Source organism: Cydia pomonella, unplaced genomic scaffold (assembly GCF_033807575.1).
Source record: "Cydia pomonella isolate Wapato2018A unplaced genomic scaffold, ilCydPomo1 PGA_scaffold_46, whole genome shotgun sequence".
Lineage (NCBI taxonomy): Eukaryota > Metazoa > Arthropoda > Insecta > Lepidoptera > Tortricidae > Cydia > Cydia pomonella.
This window is the reverse complement of record NW_026907879.1, coordinates 109,424-129,266: the sequence shown is the minus strand read 5'-3', so window position 1 is coordinate 129,266 and position 19,843 is coordinate 109,424. Positions and strand designations below refer to the sequence as shown.

The following is a 19,843-nucleotide window of genomic DNA, read 5'->3' as shown; positions in this document are numbered from 1 at the left end:
GCCCCGAAGTTGGCTACGCCATTGTGATAATTTCATACATTTTTAAAATTAATTTAAGTTTATTTAAATATCTCATACACACAACTAGAACGCACCTCTTATATATTTTATATATGGCAACATCCTTTTTCCTATACCCCCACCCTCACCTTAAACCGCCAGTGCAAAATAAAATCCCATCGCGCGCGCGCCCAAAAACTCGCACTCCTCTAATTAAAACTCAAAATACATGTGAAAAAATACTCCAAGAAGATCAGTGACATCACTTTTAACGCTGTGCATTGTGAACAATCAAATTTTCGTGTTTGTGGTGAAATACGAACTCAAAATTGGAGTCGGCGGGATATGAGCTATTCGAAGGTGAGTCCCTGCCCCTCCACCGTGAATTATACAATCTACAGCCTTCTTGCCGCTAATGCCGCACTGATGCAGGAGAGCCAATTTTTCATAATAATAAACCTCTATTGGTTCGTTAAATTTGCTCTTCCGCTTCAGCATTTCCTCCAAGATTTGGCCATAGTTTTCCTCACACGGAAATGCTTTGACCAATTTCTCTTGCCATTCAAGCCATGAATACAATATAGTATCTAAACTTTCATACCACACTTTGGCCAAACCTTGGAGCTTTTGCATAGCAAAATGTATCGTCGTTTTATCATCCCATCCGTATACAGCCGCACATTCATTGACCTTTTTCAGCCATACATCAATACGTTGGTTTTTAGAAGAGGGATCAAAATTTGGAAGAATGTTTTTATGGTCTATGCTTTTGTTGATTGTATGCGGATGAGGTGATAGATTATTTTTAATAGAATTAACTATTTGTGCTACATCTTCGGTAGAGAAGTTGTGGCTCCTTGACCGTCGTTGCTGTTGCTTGGTATCGCGACTGGTACCAGACCTCACGGTATCATTGCACGTGGTGTGATTGTGACGACTGCTAGATCTATGAGATGAGCGTCTGTGCTCTGACAGTCGTGATCGCGCCCTACTTTCGCGGTCCTTTTGGAACTCGCGTTGCAAGGAATCCAATTGAGCTCGTAAATCTAGCAGCTCACGTTCACGTCCACGAGACCTGCTACTTCGGGTACGTACTGTGCCACTTCGACGACGAGAACGGCTGCGGCTCCTTCTTTGTACACGGCTGCGGCTACGCTCCCGACGTGGAGATCGTGCAGATTGCGCTGCTGATGTTCGAGGAGAAGCAGCATCATGACTGACTGGCGTATCCAACCGTCTCCTCTTGTGGCTTGGTTCTCCATGACCAATGTCATTCATGATTTAAACCTCAAAACAAAAACGTAATAGGCATTAGTTAGGTCACAGCAAGAGTTAAACTAAAACAAGATAATATAACCTAAAAAAGAATGTAAAAATAATGTAAAATAAATCATCATCATCATCATCATCATCATCAGCATCATCATCATCATGTTCAACGATCATGTTCAACGATCATGTTCAACGTTCATGTTCAACGATCATGTTCAAAAATCGGCAATATCTGAATACAAAAACTTATTTGCCAGCGTGGATTGAAAATACATATAGTGCCACTACCGCATTAGTGCGATAATTAGCACATCACGCAACTATGTCGAAAATTGAAAAGACCATATGTACTGTAAAACGTTGTCGGAGGTAAATTTTAAAACTTAATACGCGCTTAAGTCCCGTTTGTGTTAGTTAATAAATCTGTAAAACGTTATACGATACATGTACAATTTGCAACTCATGTGGATCTAAATAAATTTCAATTTATCGTCACTTGTTGCAAACTTCCAATTTTTGCACCTGTATCGTAATGTGCAATAATCGGATTAATTAAAGTACCCACCTCAAAAAAATATAAAATCGAAGAATTCTAACAATATTAAAGTCGGTACTCGAATCGATCTTTGAACCAGCATTCGTTTAAACTAAATAATTCACTTTTCTTATGGTTATCACTTAATAATGGCACTACAAAATAAACAAATAAAAATGTATGGATATGGGCGTGTACTTACGCAATTTAGCGTTGGTTATCCCAATTTCTGAATTGTAATATATCACACCATATACTCAGAGAAACAACTCAATACTGGAATTACACTTTATTCAACTGCCACTTAAACTAGCACTTCCACTAAGGTATACATACTTTTTGGTACCATAGAATACAACCAGTTGTTAACACTACCGCAGTCAAGCAAAGAATGACCTGTCAGCCCACTGTTCGGTCCTTTCAAAACCTCCGCTCGGTCACGCCATCTCTCGGCGTGTACTCAATGTTACCGATATTGACATTAAATTGGCGCGTTTTGTTAATATTACCACAAAATACATCAACATCGACGCATAGTTCCCGCTTGGCGATTTGTCGTCTTCCTTATGTTTGTTAGGCAAATTAGGTTTACGAGACAAATTTTTGTCAAGCGCGAGATCTGATGGTAGAATCGAGGGAAATCTTCAAATGTGAAAGGCATACATATAGTGATTTTTGTATTTTCATCACCAAATCAAACATTTCCATTTTAAAAAGTGACATTTCATGAAGTGGAACTGCTGATGCTGATCAGAATTCCAAGACTTTTTTTAATATAATACAGTGTGTCCCTAGCCATTGGACAAAGCCGAAATGTACATATGCATTAGGGTATTTAGAACCAGTGTACAAAGTATCATAACAACCGGTGTAGCGGTTTCGAAGAAATTAACAAATTACCATTTTTTACTTTGGAGCAGCCTGTACCTATGTGTTAGTAGCTGCTAAGGTGATATCTTCAAAGAATAGTATGGAACCTTCTTCGACCTTTTTGATTATCTTTTTTATTTATGACACTAATAAGCTTCTGACTATTGAGTGTGGAATTAAGAGGAGTGGCATCTCTTATGGTAGAACTGTTGCAAAAGTGTCCAGCTGTCAGCTATAAATAATAGTTCCAAATCTCTCCAGAGTAGCGCTAGAGTAGCTAAGAACCTAGGCGCTATTGACGGAGTGAAGTGCGCTGTCTATGATTTGATTTTTTTGTTCAAGTATTCTAGGTATTGTAGCGCCACCTATTTAAGGTTTTTTGATGACACTTTTTGGTACATGGAGATTTATTTCCTTACCTCCACCTTCCGTACTTCTGACTTTTGAAAAATTTCATCATTATCAAATATTTCGAACAAATTGTCAAAAACACTGCCAAAGATTAACACAGTGTGTGTTTCTTTTTGTTGTCGATTATTGCAAATAACTTTTGTTCGAAAAATTTATTTTTTTATCTTTTGTTCTAATTAAAAAATATTAACGTCAGAGCATTCCTGAGAAGTAACCCTACATGGGATTTCAGGGTTCGTCCAATGGCTAAGGTCATCCTGTATAATAATCTTTCTCTCACCGGTCTCCCTAATTGAAGTCGGTTTTTTTTTCTTAAAAATGATTTGTTATGTAGAAGAAGAGTTGGCGCGGGCCGTCGTCCGCGGGCGTGCAGTGCGCGGCGTGCGGCACGCGCGTGTTCGCCGCCGAGCGCGTGACGGCCGACGGCCTGCAACTGCACCGCGCGTGCTTCCGCTGCGCCGTGTGCAAGGCCGTGCTGCGGCCTGGGTGAGTCGCTTAATTAAACACGAAAAAAAAACATCAACTTTTGCCCCGCTGTACTAAACGAATTTGGGCTTGTGCACAAATCACGCGAAGTTTTTTCGAATACTTTTTTGTCACCCCTACGTGTAAACCTACGAATAAAACGAATTGCAATTTTATTGCAAGTTTGAGAAAAGCATTAAATCTCGGCGAGAAACGGGGTTGCCGGCCGCGTATCCCTGTCCATCCTCGACACGCTCGGCCGTCTATATCTACTTGGCCTGCAACCCTTCGTTTCCCGTCCTCTATAGTAATGTACTAATACACACCTCGACCAGTAAATAACAAAACCTCAGGTCACATCTTTGTCGACGTCGGCTGACATTTTGACCTGGGCTGACAATTTGTATTATTGCCATTTATCTAAAATTATCTCATATAATTTTTTTGATAGGAGTTACGCAATGGAGAGTTACGGCAGCCGCCTAGTGTGCCTCCGGCACGCGGGCGCCGCCCCCGAGCCCCCCACCCCCACCCCCGAGCGGATCAGCATCGAGCTGTCGGACGGAGCGAGGGAGATAGACGAAGACGAGTGGACCGACCGCAACTGCCTACAGAGCGAGACGAGCGCCGCGCCCGGCCTGAGGTTAGACAGAGATAAATATATATTTAAGCTTTAGTCTACTTCGGCTACATTCACGGCATCTTCTGTTACGGGGCAGTCATTTGGGGAAAACTAGATGTTTTACCTAAGTACTTACTAAGAGAAAAGTAGAAGAGGGAGCTGCAAGGCGTAGGCCTCGGCGGACTTTCTCTGATCAAATCGGGGAAATCCTGAAGAAAGGCCAGGCCGAGAGCCACCCTAAACCGGCGAGCGTGTATGAGGGATGTTATGAGAGTGAAGGAAGCGAAAGAGGTATGTCAGGATCCTAGCAAGTGGAAATCCGTGGTCTCTGCCTACCCCTCCGAAAAATAGGCGTGTATATGTACGAGTATGTATGTATTTGTTGACTACCAGCGACTTTCTAGGAAGTTTCTCTGTTTGTAGGTGCTATAAAGTGGAAATTCCACGTTATCGACTACGAAGTTTCACATAAATGGTACGGAACCCTTCTTGGGCGAGACCGACTCACACTTGGCCGCTTTTTACTTTTTTTTTTTTTTTTTATTCCGAAAAGGTAAGCATTTGACCACAATCTCACCTGATGGAAAGTGCCGATGTAGTCTAGGATGGAACATGCTTACCTAAAAGATGTCTATTCACTCTTGATTTAAAAAGGTCCAAGTTATAGTTACTAACATAAAAATGTTGCATCCAACAGCGACGAGGACGAGTCGAGCTCGGACGAGTACACGGACGCGGCGTCGGACCGTTCCGGCGGGCGCTCCCCGGACGCGCTGCCGCACATCCGTCCGGCGCTGTACTCGGACGACTCGTCCGGGTACGACGACCTGTCCACCGGACCCGAGGGTGAGTACTAATAGACTACCTGAAGTAGTGTTCTGAGTGTATGAGTAAAATTATAAAATTGTCTTGTCTTGTCTTAAAAACAAAGAAGAGTATATTGAGTTGTTATTTAATTATTTGTTTACTCTTAATAAAAACATATTTTTACAAGCAAACCCTTGGGTGATCACCAGTATATAGAACTAGCATCGATAGTCGAGTTTATCGATAAAGGACCTCCCTATTTGTCAAACAATTTTGCCCCGCGGATTCCTATGTCTGCTAATGATAATATGACTATCATTACATTATGACTTTCAATTATATTTCGTCACTTCATTTTTCAGATATAATTTTATATTAACCATGTAGTTTCCCTATTGTACAGATAGCATCGCACACATTTAAGAGTAACTATTTTGATTAAAACTGTGAAAACCAATTTCCGCCCACTTCCGCTTACTGGTTACCTGCGTGCGGCGACCGCTGCGCTCTTCATTCTTTATTTGTGCGTGATAGCGTCCACACCTCGGTCTAGTTGCCGAACACTTCGGCACAAGACCACATTTTTTATAACGATCTTCGTTGCCTACTATGGTGTTAGCTGTGAGATTTCATTGAATTCGTTGTGCAATATACATATATTTGTTTTTAAAATCGTTGTGCAATCCTTCAACTTGAAGGACATACATACATCCTGGAGGTTAGTCGAGAACTAACACGATGGAAAAAATCATCCTGGAGGTTGGTCGTGAACCAACACGAAGGAAAGTCTGTTCGTATTTCGAACACCGATTTCGCCCGGGGGTTGGTCGTGAACCAACACGAAGGTATAAGATCGGATAACGCACAACGAAACAATGGAATAAATCATCCTGGGGGTTGGTCGTGAACCAACACGAAGGAAAGTCTGTTCGTATTTCGAACACCGATTTCGCCCGTAGCGGCGATTGGTCGTGAACCAAAAGATCGGATAACGCACAACGCACAACGAAACAAAGGGCCTAGACATTCATATTGGTGCATTTTTCATAATACCCATATATTTTGTGGGAAATTTATTGCCTTAAAAATGGGAATCATGTTGTGTTATAGAGCCGAGGGAGGCTTTCGTTTTATTTGGTTTTAGATGGCCCAACACTTAAAATATATCCAAATTTTACTCACACCTAACCCATAGTACGGTATTAAATGAAAAATGAAGTATGAATCCCCTCCCATAGGTTGAATGTAAATCAACAAGTGACTCACAAATGTTGTATTTAACACAATAGTACATTGTTTTTATACTACACTACCCACATAAATATAATACTAATACAGTGGGTAGGTATAACTTGTCTCTAAAAGTGGGAATTGCTACGTGTACCTACATCACGTCACAGTATTATTTAAAGTATATTATTCTGACGTACAATATTTAAACTCTTATATGTCATAAAAGACGTGTAATGGATTTGAAAGCAATTTCTAAACATAATCTTGATAAAATATCTTGTTAATATGTATAGTGGTGCCCTGACAGTGCATACATTTTGGATGTAAATTTTTTAAATCATTATGATATGCAGAAACATTCATAAATCGAACTATAAAAATATGGCTACGTACGTCAATAATGTTATGGGCAACTTTGGTTTACTCCTATATTAAATCGCATAAAAAAGAGTCAACCAAATCAAAATATACCTATTTATAATATCAGTATTAAGAATCTTTATTTCTCAAAATAAGATATAACAAAACTTGATATAAATGAGTAATTGTCATGGTCGCTTATTGGCGATGCCAGTAAGTACTTATTATCTGTTTGAAAATTAGATTTTTTCTTAAAGTTATACCGGATAATTAATTCAATTGAATCATTGAATTATAATAAGTACACTTACTTCAATTGAATTAGAGGAAGACGAGTTTTTTCAACACAATTTACTTGTCTTAAAAACAAAGAAGAGTATATTGAGTTGTTATTTAATTATTTGTTTACTCTTAATAAAAACATATTTTTACAAGCAAACCCTTGGGTGATCACCAGTATATAGAACTAGCATCGATAGTCGAGTTTATCGATAAAGGACCTCCCTATTTGTCAAACAATTTTGCCCCGCGGATTCCTGTCTGCTAATGATAATATGACTATCATTACATTATGACTTTCAATTATATTTCGTCACTTCATTTTTCAGATATAATTTTATATTAACCATGTAGTTTCCCTATTGTACAGATAGCATCGCACACATTTAAGAGTAACTATTTTGATTAAAACTGTGAAAACCAATTTCCGCCCACTTCCGCTTACTGGTTACCTGCGTGCGGCGACCGCTGCGCTCTTCATTCTTTATTTGTGCGTGATAGCGTCCACACCTCGGTCTAGTTGCCGAACACTTCGGCACAAGACCACATTTTTTATAACGATCTTCGTTGCCTACTATGGTGTTAGCTGTGAGATTTCATTGAATTCGTTGTGCAATATACATATATTTGTTTTTAAAATCGTTGTGCAATCCTTCAACTTGAAGGACATACATACATCCTGGAGGTTAGTCGAGAACTAACACGATGGAAAAAATCATCCTGGAGGTTGGTCGTGAACCAACACGAAGGAAAGTCTGTTCGTATTTCGAACACCGATTTCGCCCGGGGGTTGGTCGTGAACCAACACGAAGGTATAAGATCGGATAACGCACAACGAAACAATGGAATAAATCATCCTGGGGGTTGGTCGTGAACCAACACGAAGGAAAGTCTGTTCGTATTTCGAACACCGATTTCGCCCGGCGCGGCGATTGGTCGTGAACCAAAAGATCGGATAACGCACAACGCACAACGAAACAAAGGGCCTAGACATTCATATTGGTGCATTTTTCATAATACCCATATATTTTGTGGGAAATTTATTGCCTTAAAAATGGGAATCATGTTGTGTTATAGAGCCGAGGGAGGCTTTCTTTTTATTTGGTTTTAGATGGCCCAACACTTAAAATATATCCAAATTTTACTCACACCTAACCCATAGTACGGTATTAAATGAAAAATGAAGTATGAATCCCCTCCCATAGGTTGAATGTAAATCAACAAGTGACTCACAAATGTTGTATTTAACACAATAGTACATTGTTTTTATACTACACTACCCACATAAATATAATACTAATACAGTGGGTAGGTATAACTTGTCTCTAAAAGTGGGAATTGCTACGTGTACCTACATCACGTCACAGTATTATTTAAAGTATATTATTCTGACGTACAATATTTAAACTCTTATATGTCATAAAAGACGTGTAATGGATTTGAAAGCAATTTCTAAACATAATCTTGATAAAATATCTTGTTAATATGTATAGTGGTGCCCTGACAGTGCATACATTTTGGATGTAAATTTTTTAAATCATTATGATATGCAGAAACATTCATAAATCGAACTATAAAAATATGGCTACGTACGTCAATAATGTTATGGGCAACTTTGGTTTACTCCTATATTAAATCGCATAAAAAAGAGTCAACCAAATCAAAATATACCTATTTATAATATCAGTATTAAGAATCTTTATTTCTCAAAATAAGATATAACAAAACTTGATATAAATGAGTAATTGTCATGGTCGCTTATTGGCGATGCCAGTAAGTACTTATTATCTGTTTGAAAATTAGATTTTTTCTTAAAGTTATACCGGATAATTAATTCAATTGAATCATTGAATTATAATAAGTACACTTACTTCAATTGAATTAGAGGAAGACGAGTTTTTTCATCACAATTTACTAGAACAATTTGCAAGAGCTCAGTGTCAAGCACCACTAGAGTACCATCCATCTGAGTTAATCAGAATGTGGTTTTCTCTTCATTTTGGCGAGTTGCACATATTAAGATATTTTGTTCCCATCTATAATCATAATCATAACCATAATCATTCTTTATTGCAACCATGGTACAGTATAGATGTTATACAATATGATATACAATGTCTCACATGGACCCTGCAAGGGCACAGCATATAATATCTTATTATTCATAACTCATAACATATTATCATATTATCAAAATTATTTACTTATTTAAGAAAGTCATGAGGCAATTCTTATATTACACATGAGATCACTAATAAATCATCATCATCATCTCCTAGCCGTTTTCGACCACAGCGACTGCGTTCTACCGCTGAGAGCGTCGCTGGTGCGCTCTCAGGTGACTGATATAGCCAATTTTTGCAGCAAATGTACGACCACACTCGTTGCAAGTCAGCACCCCTCCGACATAATTGTAAAGTATGGCCGCAGGTGGTCTGGCCTTCAGCTCGTCGCGCTTAGCGTCGAGTTCTGTGAGCCGCCTGGCTTCAAACTGACGCACCTGAGTCTGCACAATATGCCTCCAACGGGGACGGTCACTGGCTAGACTCTCCCACTTCGTTGGCTCTATATAAGCTCTCTTCATATGCCGTTTCAACACATCTTTGAACCGCAAGAATTGGCCGCCTTGTTTGCGCTTTCCATCTTGCAGTTCGCAGTAGAAGATGCGTTTCGCGACTCGGTCTTGGGACATGCGGGAGACGTGACCGCACCATCGTAGCTAACAATCAGAGTTTTTCTCTGTTAGTTGTGGCGTGAAGCAGGGATGTGTGCTTGCGCCCACTCTTTTCGCCTTGTACTTCGCAGTAGTAGTTCGGGATGCACTGCAAACTTCTTCTGACGGCATCCGTATTCGCTATCGATCCGATGGTGGCATATTCAACTTAGCCCGGCTTAAGGCGCGCACCAAGGTGTCTCACGCAATCATATCGGAGATGATGTATGCAGATGATTTATGTTTTGTGGCCGATTCCCCAGGAGCTCTACAGCAGCTTATGTCGAGTCTTGATGAGTCATGTCATAGATTTGGCCTTAAAATAAGTGTCAAGAAGACTGAAGTTCTGGTCCTCGACACAATTGCCAATCCGCAGGTTGACATTAAACTCGGACGGGACTCACTTAAACTAGTAGAGCAGTTCAAATACCTGGGTAGCACGATTACAGCTAAGTGCCACCTTGACAACGAAATTAACTGCAGAATAGGAGCCGCTGCAGGTGCGTTCGGAAAACTTCGTTCCAAGGTGTTTCGGTCACACGATATAAAGCTTTCTACTAAAATAGCTGTATACATGGCTATTGTCCTGCCGAATCTTTTGTATGCCTCAGAAACGTGGTGCCTGTATCGTAAGCATATTCGCTCATTAGACAGCTTCCATCTGAGATGCCTTCGCGAAATTATGGGCGTCCATTGGTCTGACCGTGTTAGAAACACGGAGATCCTTAGGCGTGCCGATGTCGCTGGAATAGAGGCCTACCTAATAAATGCCAAACAAATAAATAAATTAATGTACAATATTCATAATACAGATTTAGTTTTTGGTTATAAATTTAGGTAAGTTTGTAAATAAATGTCATTGTTTTCATTAAGTATAGTTAATTATAATTGCTTAGAAGGTGTCTGTAACATCATCATCAAAAAAGTCCTGTAAGTTGTAGTAACATTTATTTATCAGAAAGTCTTTCAACATTTTATTAAATTGTTTGTAATTTTTTTGAGCCTTGATATCATTTTTAAGGTGGTTATATATTTTAACTGCCATGACGTTTGGACTTGTACTATGGAGTTTGAGTTTAGAGGTTGAAGGCAGAGCTAAATTATGTTTAAACCTTGTTTCGAAGCGTCGGGGCTGGTCTACTAATTTTGTAAATAGGTCCGAATGTTTTCTTACGAACTTACAGATTTCGAAAATATACATAGAGGTTAGGGTTAGAATTTCATACTTAATGAAATGTGGTCTACAGCTTTCTGGACTCCATATATTTGCGAGGATGCGTATGCATTTCTTCTGAAGCAAAAATAAATCGTTTACGTCTGTGCTATTTCCCCAAAGGATGATACCGTACTTGAGCCAAGAATAGGCATATGCATAATAGGCTATTTTTGCCGAGTGTAGACTAGTCGATTTTTTTAATTCTCGCAGGGCATAGATGAATTTGAGCATTTTATTCTTGATTTTCTGAACATGTGCTTTCCAGTTTATGCCTGTGTCAATATCAAAGCCTAGTAGGGTGAAGGTATCTACACAGTCCAGTTTATAACCGTTAAACGAATAATCAATTTCTAAAGCGCGCTTTTGTGCTGGTTTAAATTGCATGATTTTTGTTTTGTTTAGATTTAATTCCAAATTGTGGTCATTGAGCCAACTTACTACTTTATTCATTGTGTCATTAAGGTCAGTGTCTCTCACAGACATTGAGTGTTTATTTTTATGGTTGTAAATAATCGGTAACTAGGTAAATACCTATTCATATATTTATTTAATTGTATTAAAACAACAAGACGATTACCCTTTGATTATCCTTTAAAGGATTACCCCTCAGATTACTACTTAAATAACTAAATAATTAATTAGGTAATAGAAATTGTATAAAATTAATAAATGAATGTATGATTCAACTCTCATGTGTCTGTCGCGGTACTCTTTCAGCCATTGCGATGGTACTATGTATAGGGACTGCTATGCGTTGTCAGCATTCCGCGCGGCTACGGAAGGCCCGACGCATAGCTCGCTCCTTAGTTGTCTCCCGGTCGTGATTGGGAAAATACACGTCTTAATTAAGTACTTCCGCATTTCTTATTATATACTCCCAGATATCCTATAGTGGTGACCCCGAATGAACATTAATTGAGTGCACCTTGAACTTTTACGGCAGTGAATTATAATATTATTTTGCATACAGACTTAAGTAATAATTATTTTATGGGGATCTGGTTGAGTTAAATTCGTAATCGTCTTGAGTGCGCGTGTGTTTGCGTGCGCTATCGGGCAGACAACACCCCGGCTCCAGGGTCATCGGAAGCAAATTTCAGAGGTGTGGCAGAATGTCTCCGACACCACCAACCCCACAAACAACAACTATTGAATTATCCGCTATATCATTAGCTGCAAAGATACCTGATTTTTGGCAGGACCAGCCGCGACTATGTTAGTTTTTGCAGGTGGAAGCTATTTCAGCACAACAAAAGGCAGGTGATCAATCAAACTACAATATGGTCATCGCAAAATTAGGAAAGCAAGCAATTCAGCAAGTTGCGGATATCCTTGAGAAGCCGCCTAGTGAGAACAAATTCGATACTCTGAAGGCCAGATTGCTTAGTGTTTACGAGGAGACAGAAGCGAAGAGGTTACAGCAATTGATGTCAGACATGGAATTGGGTGAGCAACGACCATCTCAGCTAATGAGGAGAATGCGTGACCTTGCGCGTGATAAAATTCCGGACGACACTTTAATCTATTTTTGGCAAGGTCATCTACCACCATCGGTAAGGGCAGTCGTAGCGTCAGCAGATTCAAAAAACTTAGAAAGCCTTGCAAGTATTGCCGACAAGGTCATGGAGACGTTTAAACCGAATGAAGTCGCCTCAATTCAGACAACATCGCGCCAAAGTTCACCGAATGATTTTATAACGGCGGAATTAGCGAAGATTAACAGCCGCATCAGTGAATTAGCCAGCTCTAGTGGACGAGGTAGGAGCCGAAGGAGGAACCGCAGCCAGGGTCGTGCACGTAGTCGCTCACGCAACAACAGCCGCTCTGGGAGGACCCCTAACAGCCCTGATTGGTTGTGTTTCTACCATTACCGATACAAGACCAAGGCCAATAAGTGCGTGCAGCCATGCAGCTGGAAAGGACAGTCGCCGACGGGAAACTAGACACCGTGCAGACGTTTTCGGCGGAACCCTGCACCTTGGTAAATAATTATCGCCTTAGTGTAATAGATAGAAACTCTGGTTTAAAATTTTTGGTCGATACAGGCGCAAATGTGAGTGTGATTCCAAAAAAACTTTAAATTTGCGAAAGACTCTTTACAATCCGTTAAAAATTGCAAGTTATACGCCGCGAATAACACCGAGATTAAGTCATATGGATACGTCACATTAACGTTAAATTTGAATTTGAGACGTACTTTTAAGTGGAATTTTATTGTATGTGTTGTTAAACAACATAGATATAAGAAGTAAGGAGATTTATAACGAAGCATAATTTCAACGAGTCTCGCTGTCTCCAACTGTCCCCCACCACATCATTAAAGGCGTGGCCAGACAACCAACTCACGCGCTGTGATTGGCCAAACCGCGCGGTGTAGGAGCCTAGAGCGGCGGCACTAGAGTGAGGACAATTCCATAGAGCTATCGATATTTTACATGTTCTGAACATGAGTAACATGACCTTAGAGTTTTGACATTTTTGTTTTAAGTAATAATTGCCATAGACTTAATTTATATTCCTTTAAATTTTTGACCTTATTTACGAGCTAAGAATTTTAAGGTACGTGTAAGGTATATTAGTTGATCTATAAGTTCTCTCACAAAGGTTTTTACTGATAAAATGTAATACAAAGCTTTTAATTTAAAAAAAAAATGTACCATGATGCGAAAGCTTGTTTATGCTTAACTAATCAAATTGGTTTAAATTTTAGTCATTATTTGATGTAATGTTTGTTTAAATTGTTTACTTTGGGATTGTCGTTAGACGTGAGCGCTTCATTAAAAAAATAGTTTCAGTTTATTATAGCATATTTCGTCACCAATTGAAAGCAATTCCAGCATGTTACATAGAGTTATGAAGAACTGCGAAAGCAAGTTATAGTAAATTATATTGTAAGTATAATGCACCATTAAATAAGCTTTTAAATCATATGTACGAATAATAAGGAAAGAGTAATCATAATTATCAGTAAAAATCTTTCTGATAGAACTTTTGGATCGACTAAGCATACAATATACTATTATTTTAAACATATTTATATTCTATCGTTATATAAATGAGGCGAAGTGTAACTGGAAACGTTTTTCTTGAAAATGATCCAAGCAAATAACACTTTTCTCGCTCGTAAACCAGTTAGGGTCCTCTACCTGTAGCATCTATCCATTTTTCTTTAATACTGGAATTTTTCGGGAAACTGAAAAAAATTGCAATCATGAACATATTTGATTTTACCTAGTGCAGTTATTCGAATCGTTGCTAAGAACCTGAATAAAATATACTTATAGGTATAAACTATAATGTTATAAATAAATAGCTGCAAAACCCGGCGTTGCTCGGGTTAAAATAAATCGCATGTTTAATGGTATAAAAAATATTTGAGGATGCATTTTTTAACGTAGATAATATAGATTACTATCTTAGATATTGAAAGACTTAGTCGACCATTAAATATGCGGTGTATAGAAAGTATATTTAATTAATTAACTAATTAACTAATTGAAATAATCATAAGTTAGAATAAAAAACACCTTAGTAAATGGAAAATTTATGTTTTATTCACACAATTATTTACATATGATATTCTACATACTACATATATGATAAATACATTAACATATTACACGTTATATTATACATTTACATTTTGTTTAATTTTTCTATAATACTTGCTTATAGACTACATTTATTGTTTTATTGCCCGGGCTGTAGATGAACAAATTTCGAGGTGATCCTGCTCGTGAGCATGCAACGTATAATTGACCATGTGCAAAGCATGGTTCCTTTAAGTCAACGCCACAGTATTTGAATGTTTGGCCCTGTGCTTTGTTGATGGTCATACTGTAAGCCAACTTCACCGGGAATTGTAAACGTTTAAACGTAAAGGGCAATCCATTTGATATTAAAGGTATTCGTGGTATAAATACTATTTGTCCTTTTTCTTTACCAGTCATTATACTGGCTTCGATGATGTTATTTTGTAGCTGTTTAATACAGAGTCTCGTACCATTACACAATTTTGGCGAGTTCAGATTTCGTAATAGAATAATTGGTGAACCAACTTTCAATTTAAGGCAGTGCAATGGCATTCCTGGAACATTTAGTGAATTCAAAAATTCAGAAGGAAAATTTACGCTTTCTTGTTCATCAGTCATTGTATCGATTGAGTTGTAGATTTTCTCTTCTCCCGGAATCATTTCCTGGATGATGTTGTTGATGCTATTGACAATGTCGTTTTTCGTGGCTAGAATAATGCGCTCCCGTAACCATTCTGAATTAGTATAATTTTCAGCAATACTTGGATACACTTCATTTATAAGTTGTTCCGGTGTTTCAACAGCATTACATAACTCATTAGTTAGTGTGATTTGGCCAGTATTTTCGTCTATTGGATAAGTGCCCTCTCCTATTTGTAAAAGTTTTTCAGCAAATTCTTGGGCCTTTTCATCTCCTGAAATCTGTGCTCTCATATTTGTTGTTAATTTAATTATTTTTACCTGTTCCCATATGAACGACTTCTTCAGGCAAGCGTTAATTTCATCTGCCGGCGTTGATTTCGGAATGACAGGTAGCGTTTGACGGAAATCGCCTGATAGTATTAACAATACACCTCCCATTATATTCGTGTTGTCGCGTAAATCTTGAAGTGTTCTGTTTAGTGCTTCTAGGGATTTTCTATGAGCCATTGTGCTTTCATCCCATATAATGGCTTTGCACTGTTTTAATATTTGTCCACGTGCCGATGATTTTGTGATGTCACATACCGGGAATTCGTAGTTAGCTACATCTAATGGTAATTTTAAACCAGAATGTGCCGTTCGTCCACCATCCATAAGTGTTGCCGCTATTCCAGATGATGCTAGGGCGAGAACGATTTCTTTATTTGCACGGATTTCAGCTAGAATTAAATTTATCAAAAATGTTTTCCCGGTGCCACCAGGTGCGTCTAAAAATATTATACCACTTCGCTGATTTTTATAATAATCCATTATTATGTCGTAAGCTTGTTTTTGACTCTCAATTAATAAGGGTTTGTTGTGTTGGATGTAAAGCCTCAATTCGTCGATATTATAATTTGTTTCTCTTAAAAATTCACTGTTCATAACATCCAAATGATTTCGTTTAGGAGATTGAACACCTAGTTGTATTAACGTTTGGTTAGAAATTGCTAAACATTTATCTTCTATCAATATCAAAGCTTTGTTAAAAATTTCTTCATTAAAATTAATTTCTAAGTCCGGATTTTGCTGTCGTAAATCAGCCAAGATGTCATCGCTCATATATTCTCGATATTTAAGCCATAGTCGATTTGGATTAGAAGGATTACATGTAGTTAATATGATTGCAAATAGCTCACGAATTTGACTTGCTGTTGCCGTTTGGGCTGCTTCATTCATAGCTAACTCCCAATGATTATCGTTTTCTAGTAGACCCAATCTTTGACATGCTTCACGATATGTCTCACAAATGTAACCATTGACAGTTTTTAGGTCTTCAAAACACGTTGGACCACGAATAGTGTGAAGTAATAAGCGTAGATAGAAACATTCAGCGTTTTTTGGATGCACTGTGTAGACTCGTCCTATTGTGTTACTCTTGAACACTCCATCATGTCCTTCTACTTGCATTCCACGTTTTCGAGGATTAAATTGTTTACTTGTTGTATCCCATGTATAATAGCTGGGTACTTCTGAGTAAAGTAAAGTCTTAGCAAATTGGTCTTTCTGGCATAATTCAAAAAATGCTGTTAAAGGTGTTCGAGTTGGTGGTTCCGTCGCAACTTTTTGTGCTGTTTCTGTTGTAAAAAACACACGTTGTCCATTTTCTAGGTGGACGGATAAATGTTGAACCGGTGGATCTCGATCGTGTATTGGAAAACTTAAAATTCGCCAAATTGCTTCGTTGGTATTAATGTAACGACCCATTTGATACTGTACTATTTCATCATGCTGGTTTTCATTGGTTAACGTAAAAACAGCCATATCACTGCCTTTGTTAATATATTTGCATACATATTTTATAGATTTAACAGAACTGCAGTATTCAACATTGATATGGGCATTGAACATTTTAGATAAAAGTGGATTATATGGTACTACCCATTGATTATTAACTTGAATTTCTGCATTACCTCGTATTTTAATTTTAGCTGTAAATCCGCCTTGTTCTGGTGATCGACGTCTATATTTAGGATATCTAGGATATTTAGGATATAGGAGATAAGAATTCAAGCCTTGGCGACCCTCTACATCTCTAAGGATAATTTAATATATTTTTTATATTTTATCTCTGACACTTAGAGACTTATACATCTCTAAAGAATTTTAGTATTTTATGGTTTTATTTTATTATCATAGTTTTTTTTTTTGTGTAATTTGACATTTAGAGACAGTATACATCTCTAATAAAGTATTTATTATTTCATAGATTCGATATTTGTAATTGTTTTTTTTTTTAATTTATTGTTTGTAAAAATGGACATGTAAAAGTGCCCCTGTGGCCTATTTGCTGAATAAATGTTTGATATTTGATATTTGATATTTGATCCGTCTTCGCCTGTAACTGTTTCGTTCAAAAATGGCTTTGGATAACGTTTCGTACATTTTCCATCTTTCATACACGGAGAATTTCTATTTAGCTCACCACACGGGCCATGAACCATGTTTTTTACGATTATACTATAAAGATCAGAATCTTCTTCCGGGTTTGGAAATTCAGCTTTGATGATATCATCTATTTGATTCGGTTGAATTTTATTTTGGAGCCAAATTAAGTTGTGTGAATGTGGCAATCCTCGTTTCTGCCATTCAATTGAAAACATCCAGCAGATAACAACACCAAATATTTGATTTTTCACAATGGCGTCTATAAATTTAATTTGTTTTTGACGGAAAACTCGGGCAACAATATCATGTCGATCGCTGGCCGTCTGACCATATTGTAATTCTTCTTTGATTTCCATCCATGAAGAATTACATGTGAATGTTATAAATAAATCTGGTCTGCCGTGTTTCCTAACATAAGTTATTGCATCTTGAGCATATTCATGCATGTGACGTGGACTTCCAGTGAATGTCGATGGCAAGATGACCAATTTTCCCATGTTATCGACGTTTCCATCATTTATCATTGCATCTTTCAAATGGATGTATTCATCCGAACGCAACTTTCGTTGATTATGGCGAATAAAATCTAATCTTTCCGTTTCAATTTTAGCATACATATCTACAATAAACTGCTGAAATAGCTGCCGACAGTTTAAAATATGGTTATATTCACCATTTCTAGTCATAATTCGATAAGCATAGAATTGCATAGCTGATACTTTTTTGTTAGTTTCGACACCTGTAGCTGGATTGATTTGTTGAATATTGAAATGATAACCATCCTCACCTTGCCAAAAAATTAGCGGATATTGTAGCGCATCATAACTACGATGTGTTTCAGCAATACGTTGCAATTTATTACTTCGACGTTGAATAATAATATCACGACGACTACATTCGTTATCAACAATGACTACGGCAACTTCGTTCGTTTGAGGTGCATTAAACCTTCGTTCGTGTTGACCGGCTGGTCTTTTATCTGCTCGAATGACGATCTTATAATTATCTGCAGCCATTTGGTCTAGAGAAGTCTTGAACACATTGATTAGTTGATTATGATTATGAAGTAGACGTTGTAATTTTTGAATAATATCTCGTTGCAGTCCCTGAAAGTTAGAGCAACGTTGGTCTGTTTCAAGTTCATCGTTACCAACAAAGTATATTTGAAGAAATTTTGGAGATTCATTAGACATCGGCAAAAGAGAGCCTAATCGGTGATAAATTTGGCCTTGAACCTTAAAAACCGGGCTGAAATTTTCTTCCTGACATATTAATGAAGCTCCAAATGAAGTCATTTGAAAACAACAGTTGTATCGACGTATATTTTGTAGAAAATGATTGGAATCTGGTGTTTCTCCAGTCATATATGCGAGTAATTGAGGTGGTGGTACATCTAGTGCTGGTAAATTGACTTTACCACTCGAGCAGCATATACCAGCAGTTTCGCCTTTAAATTTCCGGGCACGACAATACTCGCATATCGTATCCATTTTTCCGATGACAATATTTGGATGTTCACTGTATTGTTTTTTGCAATCATAATGGAAAGCCTGAAGTTCTAAACTTCCAACTTTACATGAAGCAGCTCGTCGTTGGCGTAAAGTAGCCATTCTTTCTTTTTTTTTGGTATTTTCCAGTTCACGTTGATCAGCAGATTGACGATTTCTGAGTGATCTTACTCGACATCTGGTTTCTTCATTAATACGTGCTCTTTCCTCTTCGGTTAAATTTTCTCTAATTCTTTTTACTCCTTTACGAATGTTTAAAACACGTTTTTCTTTTTGTTCTTCTGTTTCATTTTGACGTGCTATTTTTCTTCTTTTTGAAACCACTTTGGGTTTTGTAAATACTTTTTTTCGCCTTGGCATTGTAAATATAAAAAAAGTAATAAAATTAATCAAAACGAATATCTTGGTTGTTACAATGATAAAACTAACGAAAAGTTACTCACTTTCGGTTTATATACCGTTGAAAATCGAAATTTCTAGTATCAGAACACTCTAGAATAGTCAAATAGTTTTTACTTTTTCATTTGTTCAAATCACTTCAATTTATGTAATCACTGTTCACTCTTGGCTTCAATTGATCTTTTCGCGACTGTAAACACGGTTCAACTGACAAAAAGTCACTGATTTTCGGTTTATATACCGTTGGAAATCGAAATTTCTAGTATCAGAACACTCTAGAATAGTCAAATAGTTTTTACTTTTTCATTTGTTCAAATCACTTCAATTTATGTAATCACTGTTCACTCTTGGCTTCAATTGATCTTTTCGCGACTGTAAACACGGTTCAACTGACAAAAAGTCACTGATTTTCGGTTTATATACCGTTGGAAATCGAAATTTCTAGTATCAGAACACTCTAGAATAGTCAAATAGTTTTTACTTTTTCATTTGTTCAAATCACTTCAATTTATGTAATCACTGTTCACTCTTGGCTTCAATTGATCTTTTCG

The 19,843-nt window shown here is 37.6% G+C and overlaps 2 protein-coding genes across 2 annotated transcripts; one reads left to right on the top strand and one right to left on the bottom strand.

The window, feature by feature from the left end:
* The first annotated feature begins 2,486 nt into the window (after positions 1-2,486).
* Positions 2,487-6,008, top strand: LOC133534040 (uncharacterized). The gene is made up of 2 exons (XM_061873135.1): positions 2,487-4,196; positions 4,873-6,008. The coding sequence occupies exons 1-2, from the start codon at positions 4,015-4,017 to the stop codon at positions 5,030-5,032; spliced, it is 342 nt and encodes a 113-aa protein (XP_061729119.1). The 5' UTR covers positions 2,487-4,014; the 3' UTR covers positions 5,033-6,008.
* A 4,205-nt stretch (positions 6,009-10,213) lies between these two features.
* LOC133534060 (uncharacterized) lies at positions 10,214-15,465 on the bottom strand. The gene is made up of 2 exons (XM_061873155.1): positions 14,914-15,465; positions 10,214-10,327 (listed from the first exon to the last, which is right to left on the bottom strand). Exons 1-2 carry the CDS (start codon positions 15,463-15,465, stop codon positions 10,214-10,216), a joined length of 666 nt encoding a protein of 221 aa, XP_061729139.1.
* Between the last annotated feature and the right edge of the window lie 4,378 nt (positions 15,466-19,843).